The sequence below is a fragment of the Trematosphaeria pertusa genome (assembly GCF_010094035.1).
Source record: "Trematosphaeria pertusa strain CBS 122368 unplaced genomic scaffold BU26scaffold_16, whole genome shotgun sequence".
Taxonomy (NCBI): Eukaryota; Fungi; Ascomycota; class Dothideomycetes; order Pleosporales; family Trematosphaeriaceae; genus Trematosphaeria; species Trematosphaeria pertusa.
The window spans coordinates 90,407-102,368 of NW_022987227.1; the positions used below are offsets into that span (position 1 = coordinate 90,407).

Genomic DNA, 11,962 nt, shown 5'->3' on the forward strand with positions numbered 1-11,962 from the left:
TGCACCATAGAGACGAAGTGCTAGAGAAATGTCCCAGGAGAAAGGTACCAATTTAGAAGCGAGATCGTGAGCATCCTCAGTGCGGAAGTACTCCGCCCTTCAAAATCTCAATCAGAAATATTATCAGTTAGTCTCCCCCGTCCCTTGCTGAAATTGGAAACCATAGCATTGGTCCACCCTCCCTCTTCACCAAGCCCGTCACTTGCGCCTCACCGGCGTCGCCTCAATAGCGAGCGCAAGGCCTACACCGACCACTCCTGTCGCTAAACCCATCAAGAACGTGCGACCAGCTCTCCGAGCCATCCCTCCTTGTTCATCTGAATACAATTCCACACGCCAACCCTCAGCTTCCGCTGCCATCAGACAGTGATAATCTTCAGCCGCCCTCAGACGTCGATCAGCCATCTGACGTCGATGTTCTTCAGCCAGAGCAACCAGAGCAAGCCAAGGCGTCCGACACATAGGGCAAGTGTCGCAGGCCGGCTGGCGAGACTTCGGCCAATTCATGATGCAGTTGAGGTGGAAATGGTGGCCCTTACATCCGGGGATGTCCTTGATGAGAACGGCGTATTGTGGTGGTCCGAGGATGTATTTCTCCGGTAAAGGCATTTTGTAAGTCTCGTAGCAGATAGGGCAGACGGCGCTGGCATCCGGAGGAGGCTGATAGATGTGCTCGAGATGGTAGTTAAGAAAAAGCTCGAAGACGAAGGCGGACGTTGGTGCCTGAGTCGAAGTCGTCTGCCTATACCACGGGATAATTGTCGGACTGCCGAGGAATGTGACAGGCGCTGAGGTCGAAGTCGGGTCTGACATACTGTGTTGTGGGTTGTTTGACAAGGGAGTCGAGTTTGGGTATTACCGGTTCGCGCACGGAGCATTTAGAAGAACGCAAGAAAGCAAGACTTAAAAACGAGGAGCTTCCCTGGAGACCTTCGGCTGGTAGTGCAATCCCGTGAAAGACTGGCAATGTCGAGGTCCAGCTGCTTCTGTTCTGGTGTATGCGTCATCTAGCGCCTCTTGCTGTTGTCGAACCGAGCTACCCTCTCGATACGGTGTGCTCAGTCTGCCATGACCCTTTCAACCTGAAGCATCCTTCAAGAAACGTAAAAGAATGCATGACGGCAAGGACAAATCGAGAAACAGAGGAGGTCCTCTCTCAGTATGTTTTCGAAGGGTTGCCCCGGAAAAAGAGTGATCGTGCGAGCTGAGCCTGACATGTGGGGGCGTGACCATCGGAGCTCGTTTGTGGGTTGAGGCGTGTCAGGATAGACGTGTACTTATGTATTTAAAGGTCGTGTCGCTCGTAGAAATGGTTTCGCCCAGCATTCGACGGACTCAGCCGAGCAGAAGTCGTCGGGTACGGCGGTTTATCTAGCCGAAACTGCCCTTTTGGGCAGCTTTGCAACTTCCATCGATCACAGGCTCTCTATGGGCTAAGGGCGACACATGGCCCTGCCTTGTCAAACTACTGTTAACGGCAGCAACTTCAATCAACAATCGATCACTGCGCTAACTCCGACCCTTCCCTTTCACCACGGTGGCATCGACTCGCCATTCCTATCCGGCGTATTGTACGCATTGCTTATTTGGCATTCGGCCCCGGCCACGTGGTCGGCCATCTCCGTGTGACGTACGTATCCGCGTGCGAAAGCTTATTCATCACCAAGCTTCTCCGAGGGCTGCAACTTCATCCCACCCTTACGTTTTCCATGATTCCCATTTCCTAGATCCTTCTGTCCTCTTATTTTCGCCGTTCCTTCATTTCTAGCGCGCTCTCTCGCCGTCGTAATGGTTTCCGTCACGAACCCGATACCCCGCCTTAGCCGGATACACAGACATAATGTCCATATCTTTCAGTCCTCACCTCTCGCAGAGCTCTCTGGCTCTCTCGGAGACCTCGGAACGCTTCTGCCGCTCATGACAGCGCTGGTTATTACTGGATCAATCTCCCTGCCGGCCACGCTCCTCTTCACAGGGGCTGCGAACGTCCTCACCGGCGTCGCGTTCGGAATACCACTGCCAGTTCAGCCAATGAAAGCTATTGCTGCCGTTGCGATCGCTCGAAAGTTCTCACTTGAAGAGAACGCAGCTGCTGGTCTCGTCGTCGCCGCCTTGGTCGGCATCCTCAGCGTGACTGGGCTGATCAACTGGGCAAACCGGGTCACACCGGTTCCGGTCGTAAAAGGCATCCAAGTGGGAGCTGGTCTCTCCTTGTGTCTGAGTGCAGGATCGAAGATGCTTGATCCCTTGAGCTGGACGGGGCCGTGGTGGGGAGACAACCTGATTTGGGCCATCGCGGCTGTGCTGCTTCTTCTATTCACGTTTGCCTACCCAAAGCTGCCGTATGCTCTCATCGTCTTCATCGTCGGCATAATGCTCTCGATACTGTCTCCCAGTAGCAATACACCGGTACCGGCGTCAGATATAGTCATCCCCATTCTTCACCCTTCCGGCCGCGACATTTGGAAAGCGACTACAACCGCGTCCCTAGGCCAACTGCCGCTAACGCTCCTAAATTCCGTCATTGCAGTCTCGGCGCTCGCGTCTGACCTCCTACCTGCGCCTCCTTATCCGGCTGCTCCATCCGTGACCGAAATTGGTATCTCGGTCGCATCGATGAACCTCGTCGGCTGCTGGTTCGGAGCGATGCCCACTTGTCATGGTTCTGGAGGCCTTGCAGGCCAATACCGCTTTGGTGCTCGCAGTGGATCGAGCATCATCTTCCTTGGTTCGCTCAAATTTCTGCTTGGTATCATCGCACTGTTCAAGCCCGGTCCTATTGTCGGTGTCCTATCCAACATCCCTAAGGCACTCCTTGGTATTCTGGTCCTCGCTGCAGGGGTCGAGCTCGCAAAAGTTGGAGAGAGCGTCAACACTGACGCGAGGGACCTGCGCGTCTTGGACCGTGATAACTCGTGGGATGGCAAGGGGCTGAAGGAGCTTGATGAGAACGAGAGGAAGGAGAGGTGGGCGGTAATGCTCGTCACCGTTGCAGCTATCCTCGCCTTTAGGAACGACGCTGTTGGTTTCATAGCGGGTCTTGTCTGGCACTGGGGTTTCAAGGCTGCAAGGAGCATGTGCGAATGGAGAGAAAGACAACAGGGCAGACCATTTTGGAGATGGGCGAGTCACCGGTCTGAGGAGCGTACTGGATTGCTAGCCCGTGAGGAGTCGGATATGGTTGCTTGAAGATTAAATACCCCTGTGATAGTTTGGCATAGCGACGGATAGTTGCATGTTGGCATTTGTCGTACGTAGTATCATTGCAACAGAGATTATTTCTTCCTATCAAGTTCAAAATAGTTCAAAAGTGCAATTACTAGTATCGTATATTCGCTTTCCCGTCAATGGGCGACCGCAAAAGTCGATAGAGCGCTAGTCTTGAACAGGTCTAGTGCACACCACCAAATCTCAACTCCGAGGCTTGTCCCAACGTCTCTTCCATCCCTGTTCATCCACAACACACAGCTCTTTGACCAGATGCGAAGCGAGGCTATTTCCGTCTGGAAGACCGTCATGGATGATGAATTACCGATAAACAGTGCGTCGTGGCCCGCGGTCTTCTCTGCAAGATGCCTAAACGGCTAAAGTGACTCAACCCCTCCGCGATGGCGAACCAGGGATATCTAGAGTCAAGAAAGTCGATGATCGCACAAGATGGCAACCAGGAAAGGCATTCGAGACTGTGGCCAGCAATCACCGTTGGCAAAGAGCACTAAGAAGAGAAGCACCCATTGCTCAGGAGATAATCTGCTCTTGCAGCAAAAGCGACACAACGGTCAAAAAATATACTTGAATCCCTGGCGAAAGGCCCAAAAGTCAAGCGAGATTGAAGCTATCCCGTCCTAGCCCCGGACGCTGGCCCCTGCCGAGAGATGATCTACTCTATGAGTGGGAACGAGCCCCCGGGAAATAGCACGATCTAGAATGCTTGTTTCCGATATCCTTCTATTCTAACTGCTAATGGTGGCTAGCGTATAAGTGCTGCATGGGGTCGATGAACGCCATTCCGGGTCACCGGAGCCTCTCAATATATTTATAAAGATTCCATGTGGATGCCATCACATTCGCGAACCAGCGCTGGGTCTCCCAAATTTCATTCCCATCACCGGGCCCCTTTTCCACCTCCGTTGCTTTCTTGGAGGATGATAGCCCTTACTTCTTTCGTGGCCATTGCGGCTGGTTTCGTCGCATTTACGCAGTCAAAGCCATTGGAATCAAGGGCTGCAGTCGATGTCTCGAACGCCAAATCGTCTTTGACCCTCATCTACCAGAACAACCTGAACCAGTCGGACGACAAGTACCATATCGGAGCTCTCGTTCTTGATCCGGTTCCACAGTCCGGTGCCGCCGCTGCCTGCGCTTCATTGAACGAGAAACTTCTACCCAAGTCAAACCTCCAGCAGCACAAATCAGACTTCATCAACGCACTCTCCTACCAGAATTACGCGGACTACTATAATGCCGGCAACGGATTCTTCGTTGATGACGGGGTCGTGACCGTTGATGGCCAGCTCAGGTTCGCTTCAGCATCCGCCCATTCTCACCAACAATTACCCGTCCTATGCACACAGTCTGCAAATAATGGCTCCTCCAGTGCCGGGCCCGTCAATGGCAGCCAGGTTTCAGTGGCATCGGGAGGCAACACCTTCGTCGGCTATCGGAACCAAAAGTCATTCCGGTTCTTGGGCATTCCGTATGCCGACACACCTCAGCGCTGGAAGTACTCTTCACTCTACTCGAAGAGGGGCCAAACTATCCAGGCGACGGCTTATGGTTCCCAATGCGCCCAAGGAGGCTCCGGAAGCGAGGATTGTCTCTTCTTGAACATCCAGACGCCGTACATTCCTAAGGCTGACTCAAAGAAGAATCTTCGCCCGGTTATGTTCTGGATCCATGGAGGCGGCTTCACGGGCGGCAGCGGTGCTGACCCTCTCTCCGATGGCGGCAATTTGGCCAGCAAGGAAGATATCGTTGTGGTCAACATCAATTACCGCCTTTCGACCCTCGGCTTTCTGGCTATCCCTGGAACGGATATCAAAGGGAACTACGGTATTGCGGACCAAATCGTCGCTCTCGAATGGACTATCGCAAACATCGCATCCTTCGGTGGCGACCCAAAGCAAATTACCATTATCGGCGAATCTGCTGGTGCCGGCTCGGTCCGGACTCTCCTCGGCTCACCACAGGCGATTGGAAAATATCAAGGTGGTGTTGCAATGTCGAACCTCGGTGGTGGTGTTACACTCGGCCTCAATGGCGACTACGGGACGACATACTCAAGCTATTACACCATCAGCCAGTCCTATGCCGTAGCAGGGCAGCAGATATTCGCTTCGGCAGGTTGCAACAGTAGCGTCATCTCCGCTCAGATATCCTGCCTCGAGAAAGTACCCGCTCTACAGCTTGTCGGCTTCCCCACCGTTGCTCGATATGTCGTCCAAGACGGCAAATATGTCAACACCGAGCAACTTATCGTCTCGAAGCGCAACGCAAGCACGGCCCACGTCCCCGTCATCTTCGGCAACACCGCCAACGACGGCGCGTCATTCTCCACATACCCAAAGACACCGGTAGCAAACCTTCCCCAAGGCCTCCAAGCCGCTCTGGGCATCAACTCGACATGGGCGCAAAAAGTCATTGATTCGGGCCTCTTTCCCTACTATAATACCGGCAACATGACCCTTGATTCATTCAATGTCTCCCAGCGCGTCGCAACAGACAAAACTTTCCGCTGCGTCGACGAAGCCACCGTCTACGCAGGTAGCGAAACCGGCGCCTTCGAAAAAGCATATTACGAACGCACGATAAACGGCTACGACCCTAACAATCTCGGAGGACCGAAAGACAACAACCCTAACAACCCGTACTTCCGCTTCCACGGCGCCGATATGCCCTGGGTGTTTGGCACGCTGTCGACGATCCGTGATCCGGCAGACTTGTACTCCGTGCAGCTGGTGTCCAGCTACTTCGCAGCTTTCGTAAAGAACGGGGATCCAAATCCGGATCTGGAGTATTTGAGAGTGAGAGGGTACGATAAGGTGGCTGAGGGGGTGAGGAGAACGGGCAATTGGGAAGAGGCCAGTGGAACGAGGGGAGAGGTCAGACATTTGGATTGGCCGGGGTATAGAGGTGGATTCGTCGATGTTGCGCAGTGTAGCTGGCTGGGGTACCCTTTGGACTACTATCTGAACGGTGGGAAGTGAGTGTGGGTGGACTCAGTGCTCTGCCTAAGAAATGAGCAGTGCACACAAGAATGATAAGATTACTTCGAACTCACAGCGTTCCCGTCGCTCAGCCTTCGCACGCTCAGCCTCTTGCTGGGCATCCTATGAGTCCCTTCCAGCGTCTCCTCCAGCACATCGATATGCTTCTTCTTCCGCTCAATCATGCTCTTCAGCTCTGCTTCCCTCCTCTCCCTCTCCTCCCTCCCCAGTAGGAGATTTCTTAACCACTGCCTGAGGTCAACGGGCTTTTGCAACGCTTGCAACTCCCTCTCACTTCTCTCGATCTCCCGGACGAGGCCTATTTTGGCGGTTAGGCATGTTATTTCAAGGGTGACGTAAAGGGTTTTGAGGGCTTTGGGGGATAGTTGGTCGGTTGATGTGTCGGTCATGTTGTGCGGTTGGTCGCGAGTAGGTTGGTCGCAGGCGATTTTGGTGTACGTACGAAAGAAGTGGCAAGGGGAAGGTTCGCTGCCGAGAGGTGTTGAAGCTTTAACTAGGCAGGTCGGTTTGCGGACTTCACAGCCGGCGGTTTGTAGAGCATTCAATACGTATGCCATTGACACTGCACGCCCTCCGTTACTCATTCGATTATTAATCCTCGTTTGTGCTTTTTCGTTTGAAGAGAATGCTATCTTTTCGTAACTGTACACATCCATGGAGTGTGAACGGGCTACGCTGTGCGGCAAACGGTCCTCCCTAGGTTCGATCACAGCCATCTCTGGAGATTCGGAGACCGCGACTGAAGCAAGGGTTCGAGAGACCAAACACTTGAAAAAGAGTTGCAAATGAGTCATGAACTCTTCAGCGAGCCCAGGTAGTGGGCACGGACTCGAGATGACTAATCAGCTCCATAGGATCTCAAGGCTCCCACCGAGGCAGCGAGGATCGAGACCTCACTCCAACCACCCTTCATCATCAACCTCCATCATGGCCGATCACGCGATGCGAACTGTATACTTCTCCCGCCCTGGGCACCGAGCCTCCAGCGCAGTGCATCCGTACACCTTTTCATAATCGATCGATGAGGCTCTGAATCCATTCATGGAGCGGTTTCTCTTTCGCTAATCTGCGAGATGCGGCGGCACATTGATTGCCTTAACTGTTGGCCTCTGTGAATCTAAATAATCGGTCGAAGTAGCCCTCTGCGATCGAGCAATACACAACCCTTGCAGGGGAGAAGGCCAACATGCCGGGCTGTCTCGCCATTTCCTCTTTTCCGACTGATGTGTGTCAGTGGGGTTTCCGCTCATGTGTAAACTTCAACGGGCAAGGATACACGCAACTAGATGGCAAGTCACGTATATCTGAAAAATTCAATGCCGAGCAAGTGTTAATATAGCGGCAGTGCCGCGAGATCCGCCAAAGCCATACTTCTATCTACGGAGACCAACCGCCACTATCAGTCACACCTCTCTTCCAAGCAGTTCACGTAAAGTTGTTACTGAGGCTCAACAGCCGGCGGAGGAGCGACAGGTCCCGCGCCGTGCTGGCCAATCTCTTTCTCAAGCCGCCAGATCTCCTCTCTAGTTGCCGTCCACTCCTTCTCCAGCAGCGGGACCCGGAGCCTCTTATAATCCTTCAGCATCTGGATATTTAGCTCCTTGTCGCTGATGGTTTCTTTCAACTCCTCGATCTTAGCGCGCAACTCGCCGGGTGTCCTGTATCGGGCCATCCTGGTTCTCCCCTCCAGCAACGAGTCGGTACTCTCGAGTGACTTCCTGGCTTCGGCGATCTCGGCGGTGAGGCGCGAATTTATGCGCTTGGTGTCCTTCTGGAACTTTTCGCCTTCGCGCTGGATTCTGTTTTGCTCGCTGATGAGCTCTATCCGGCGCGCGGGGACTGGGACCTGTTAGTGACGGTTGGGTGGGCGAGCTGTGAAGAGTGTGACTTACGAGACTCGGGTCGTGGGCGCGATGGCGGGAGATTCAACTGGATACCGAAAGGTGCCGGCTCCTCGTATCTCTCTCCGGTTTCGTTCCCTACGAGGCGTCATTTAGGGACGGGATCCAGCTGGTGGAGAAGAGAACTTACACTCGTCCCCAGGCACGAGGTCCTCCATAGTCATCATTTGGCCCTCAGCGGGCTCGGCGGCACTAGGAGCTTCAAGCTAGTCAGTATCTCATGAATGTCAACTATTCAGGCTCTGAGCGCTTACCAGTACTAGGATTTCCGCCAGTCATCTTTACCAGTGTTGTTTCGAAGCACTGGGAGTTGGAAGAGGCTATAATAGGTGTCGAGGTATATTTTGAGTTCGCGGTTGTAGCAAGAAAGAGGCTATAAATCGTTGGTGGGATGAGGTTTATATAGGATTCTCACACCGTCGTTCACCGCGGCCGCCGCGCGTCGTCCGAGCGCAGTAGGGTTCTCTGGGCGGGGTGGCAGAGGGAGAAAGGTGGTGAATCCATCAGAGCAGGTTGCCCGAATCGTGCGAGGTAACATAAACTTGAGGATGTTCACCCTCGTCCCTCCTCCACCTCTCGGTCGAGGTCACCGACTACGGATGAGGAGGGAAACAGAGAGCTCATATAGCTGCTCGGTCGGCGCTGAGGAGTCACGAAATGAGATCTGGAAGGGTTTCTTGTACCCGTGGCGGCTTGCTGCTTCCTGATTGCGATTGACTTTCGAGTCTTTGCTATCCGTCGATTGCTACCTCTAAACTTCGCAGTAGCCTCAATTAGGTGGCCTCAATCAGGGCACTATGACACCCCAATCGAAAGAAAGCTTGCAAGCAATTGCTATCCGCAACCGGACCTCGACCAAACAACACATCTCAACAAATCCATTAAGCAAGCGAGACCGATCTATTCAGCTCCTTACGCAAGAACCCGAACTCCTGCGCCCAGGATATCGAAAGCCTTCAATCCGCCCCTTCTAAAGCCCAGCACTCCATGTGTACCGCAACATTTATCCCCATGTCCATACCCCCATGCCATCCCATTACTTCCCCCTCACCATATCCTCAATACTTCCGTGATACCCACACCGCCTCAAAGCCTGATGAATAATCCGATTCGTTCGCGCATTCATAGCCCTCATCCCACCCACCTGCCTCTCGACCCCCCGCGCCCAAACAGCGAACGCAGCTCTCCGACACACACTCTCTCGCGCCTTACGCTCCTTTTCCCACGCGGAAATGGACTCGGGAGTGGAAGTGGCGTCTGAATAAGTTGGTGTCCGTGGCGGAAGGGGGAGGGCGAGGGAAAGAGGAGCTGCCTTTGTCTCTTCTTCCCACGCGGTGTTGGAGTCTGGGGATGTGCGTTAGTATGGGCCGGGAAAGAGGAGAGAGGGGAGATAGGGGCGCTTTGATATGTAGTGGGAGGGTGACTTACGCATATCTGGGGCTGCGGAGGCTTGGGATGTTGCGGTTGTGTGCGTGTTGGTCGAGCTCATGGTGGGAGCAGTGGCGGCAATGGGATGTTGTGACGAAGGACAGTTGTGGTGGATCTCGGGCATTTAGGAACTGAGTCGGAGAGGTTGTTGGCTTGAGCTGGAAGGGTGTAGAAGTAGCGGCATATGTAGGTTAGGTGGGTAGGGGAGGAGTGAAATCGGTCACTCACTCATTCGGCTGACGCTACTTTCCTCGACGGTCGACGCTAGCACGAGCATGCGCTTTCACGAGCCTTGAGCGGGATTTGAAGCTGTTGAAGTTGAGTATTATCGATATTGGCCATGTCGACCGAAGAGCACGACCAGCGTATCTCTCCGAGTTACCACTGCCGCTCTTTCACCCCGTCTCTCATAATACCTCATGAACTACATAATCAGAAATGTGCAAAATGAACGATATACACAGCACTATCATCCTAGAGGGTATCAGGCGCCCAAAATCAACCATAAAGATGCGAGGCCCAGATCCCCCAGCCGGTCTGCGCCAAAGAGCAGCAAATATCATGAAACGCCGTCCTCTTCCATAGATGCAATTTCGATATCCTACTCTTCCCAGGGGAAATCCTGCGGATCTATTCTCGTGCACGTCAGATACGGCAGCCCGCCTTCTCTCAGATCGAGCTCCAAGAAATTCCTCATCAATGGCTTCACTGTGTCCTTCGCCTTGTTCTTGATCTCTTCTATTCGTCTTTCGAAGCGCTTTAGATTATCGCGGTTATAATACTCCGGATTCAGCTTGAGGAAGCGCTTGCACTCGTCGTGGCCGAGGTAGCTGCCGCCTCCTTGCCCAAGAAGCCGGAATATGCGACCAGTATTGAAAGGTGGAGGAGCGGGAAGCGGCGCATTCTCTCCGTTCCGCGAAGGTTGTCGTGGCGACTTTAATATTGGAGCGGGCGGCGGCGTTGTGTTCTCTGCGAGCCATTGTCTGAAGAGCGATATAGCCATCCACTCCAGCCAGTTGTTCGATGGCGTGACGCGCTCGCCTCGGCTTGTGGTGAGCGTTAACCGGAAGAGCTTGACCTCGATCTTTGCTTTCAGCTCGTCCATCTCGTCAACCTTGTCCTCTATCAGTTCCAATACGGACTCCGAGATCTGACCACGGAGCTGATTGATCCCTTGCGGCCACTGTCCCACCACATGTACCATGGCCTCCGAGAAGATGGCTTTGCTTCGCGCCATAAACCCTAGCTTGAGGTAGCTCGGGGGGTACTTGGCGATCTGCTTCCATAACCGGCCCTGGAAGCGCAGCAGATGGTGGTCTACCCGCGGCCCAATGACCTCGAGCGCATCGTACATATCCGCGAGCTGGAGGAGAGACTTGCACTCTACGTAGGCATTGGCGATGTTTATAGGATCCAGCGTCGGAGGGTAGTTGTAGAAGACTCGGAATAGGTTATCGTAGTCTCGGAAGGTGTCATCGTCGGGGTCAGACTGGCTGGCGGGCACGTGGAGGGAGGAGAAGTTGGCCATGCTCCGGAAGAAGCCCGCCTGCGGAGGCGGAGGCTTGTTGCGCGCCGGCGGTGGCTGCGACGGCGGTGTTGAGTCGCCTCCAAATAACGTAGGCTGGCCTTTCTGCATCCTAGTGAGCGCGCGATCGTGTGTAGGGGGCATAGTATACGGACCTTCTGGATCAGCATTGGTATCTCTTCGTCCTTCGCCCAGTCCAGCTCATACTTCCACCTCTTCTTCTCCTGCGGTGCGCCCGGTATCCTTGCCAGCGCCGCGGGATTCGCATTCGGCGCGCTGCTCGCCTCTCCCGCATTCGCCCACTCGTCGCTCAACCCCGCCTCGAAGAAGCCCGAGCACTGGGTGAGAATCAGCTTGTGAAGCAGATAGCGCTGCTCTTTCCTCCCGTTCGCGATTGCGATGTCGACATCGCCCGTGTGTGTAAAGACGGGGAACTCGTTCTGCGGCTGGAACGACGAAGCGCCAAAATGCGACCGGTGCGGGCGATGTCTTCGGACGGTAGAGGCGCGGGAGGAATGGGACGCGACCGAGGGCGGGCGGCGGATGGCGAGCGAGCGCTCTGCGCCCTGCGAGTCCGGGTAGGAAACCATGCGCAGCTCTTGAACTGAAGCGTGGTGTCGGAGGCACGTCGAGGGCGGAGAGGGGCGCGTCGAAACCAGCGTGGCTGCGTGTTGTGTTGTTCGCACGGCGCGATGCAGGGCAGGGTCGGGATGCAGCTGTCGGGGGGGGGACGGTTGGAGGCTGGTCTGTCAGTCTGCAGCGCGAGGCCCGCCGTCTGGCCCGCCGTCTCGCCCCGCCTCAGTCGGCGGCGGCTTGCTGGGCTGGCTGGGCTGGCTAAACGCGAGCCCGCTTTATCGATTAGCAGCTCGTCTCCGGGGTCT

At 54.6% G+C, this 11,962-nt stretch overlaps 5 protein-coding genes across 5 annotated transcripts; 2 read left to right on the forward strand and 3 right to left on the reverse strand.

Moving 5' to 3' along the window:
• Window positions 1-90: 90 nt before the first annotated feature.
• BU26DRAFT_105207 (uncharacterized protein) lies at window positions 91-1,129 on the reverse strand. Its single transcript, XM_033819321.1, has one exon. The coding sequence runs from the start codon at window positions 811-813 to the stop codon at window positions 199-201; it is 615 nt and encodes a 204-aa protein (XP_033678599.1). The 5' UTR covers window positions 814-1,129; the 3' UTR covers window positions 91-198.
• Window positions 1,130-1,672: 543 nt separating this feature from the next.
• Window positions 1,673-3,288, forward strand: BU26DRAFT_523199 (uncharacterized protein). The gene has a single exon (XM_033829983.1). The coding sequence runs from the start codon at window positions 1,789-1,791 to the stop codon at window positions 3,187-3,189; it is 1,401 nt and encodes a 466-aa protein (XP_033678600.1). The 5' UTR covers window positions 1,673-1,788; the 3' UTR covers window positions 3,190-3,288.
• An 857-nt stretch (window positions 3,289-4,145) lies between these two features.
• BU26DRAFT_533935 (alpha/beta-hydrolase) lies at window positions 4,146-6,206 on the forward strand (the record flags this gene model as incomplete). The annotated part of the gene is made up of 1 exon (XM_033831188.1): window positions 4,146-6,206. One exon carries the CDS (start codon window positions 4,146-4,148, stop codon window positions 6,204-6,206), a length of 2,061 nt encoding a protein of 686 aa, XP_033678601.1.
• Window positions 6,207-7,665: 1,459 nt separating this feature from the next.
• Window positions 7,666-8,407, reverse strand: BU26DRAFT_569524 (uncharacterized protein; the record flags this gene model as incomplete). Its single annotated transcript, XM_033833898.1, has 4 exons — window positions 7,666-8,066; window positions 8,120-8,206; window positions 8,259-8,327; window positions 8,383-8,407. The coding sequence occupies 4 exons, from the start codon at window positions 8,405-8,407 to the stop codon at window positions 7,666-7,668; spliced, it is 582 nt and encodes a 193-aa protein (XP_033678602.1).
• A 1,560-nt stretch (window positions 8,408-9,967) lies between these two features.
• Window positions 9,968-11,887, reverse strand: BU26DRAFT_105606 (uncharacterized protein). The gene is made up of 2 exons (XM_033819322.1): window positions 11,237-11,887; window positions 9,968-11,186 (listed from the first exon to the last, which is right to left on the reverse strand). Exons 1-2 carry the CDS (start codon window positions 11,669-11,671, stop codon window positions 10,158-10,160), a joined length of 1,464 nt encoding a protein of 487 aa, XP_033678603.1. The 5' UTR covers window positions 11,672-11,887; the 3' UTR covers window positions 9,968-10,157.
• Window positions 11,888-11,962: the final 75 nt, after the last annotated feature.

Bases quoted from the DNA above. Each gene is read 5' to 3' on its own strand.
- BU26DRAFT_105606 (XM_033819322.1), bottom strand. From the start codon at position 11,671: ATGGTTTCCTACCCGGACTCGCAGGGCGCAGAGCGCTCGCTCGCCATC. The intron at 11,187-11,236 runs GTCCGTATACTA...ACTAGGATGCAG, and splicing joins TACCAATGCTGATCCAGAAG to AAAGGCCAGCCTACGTTATT.
- BU26DRAFT_523199 (XM_033829983.1), top strand. From the start codon at position 1,789: ATGGTTTCCGTCACGAACCCGATACCCCGCCTTAGCCGGATACACAGA.
- BU26DRAFT_105207 (XM_033819321.1), bottom strand. From the start codon at position 813: ATGTCAGACCCGACTTCGACCTCAGCGCCTGTCACATTCCTCGGCAGT.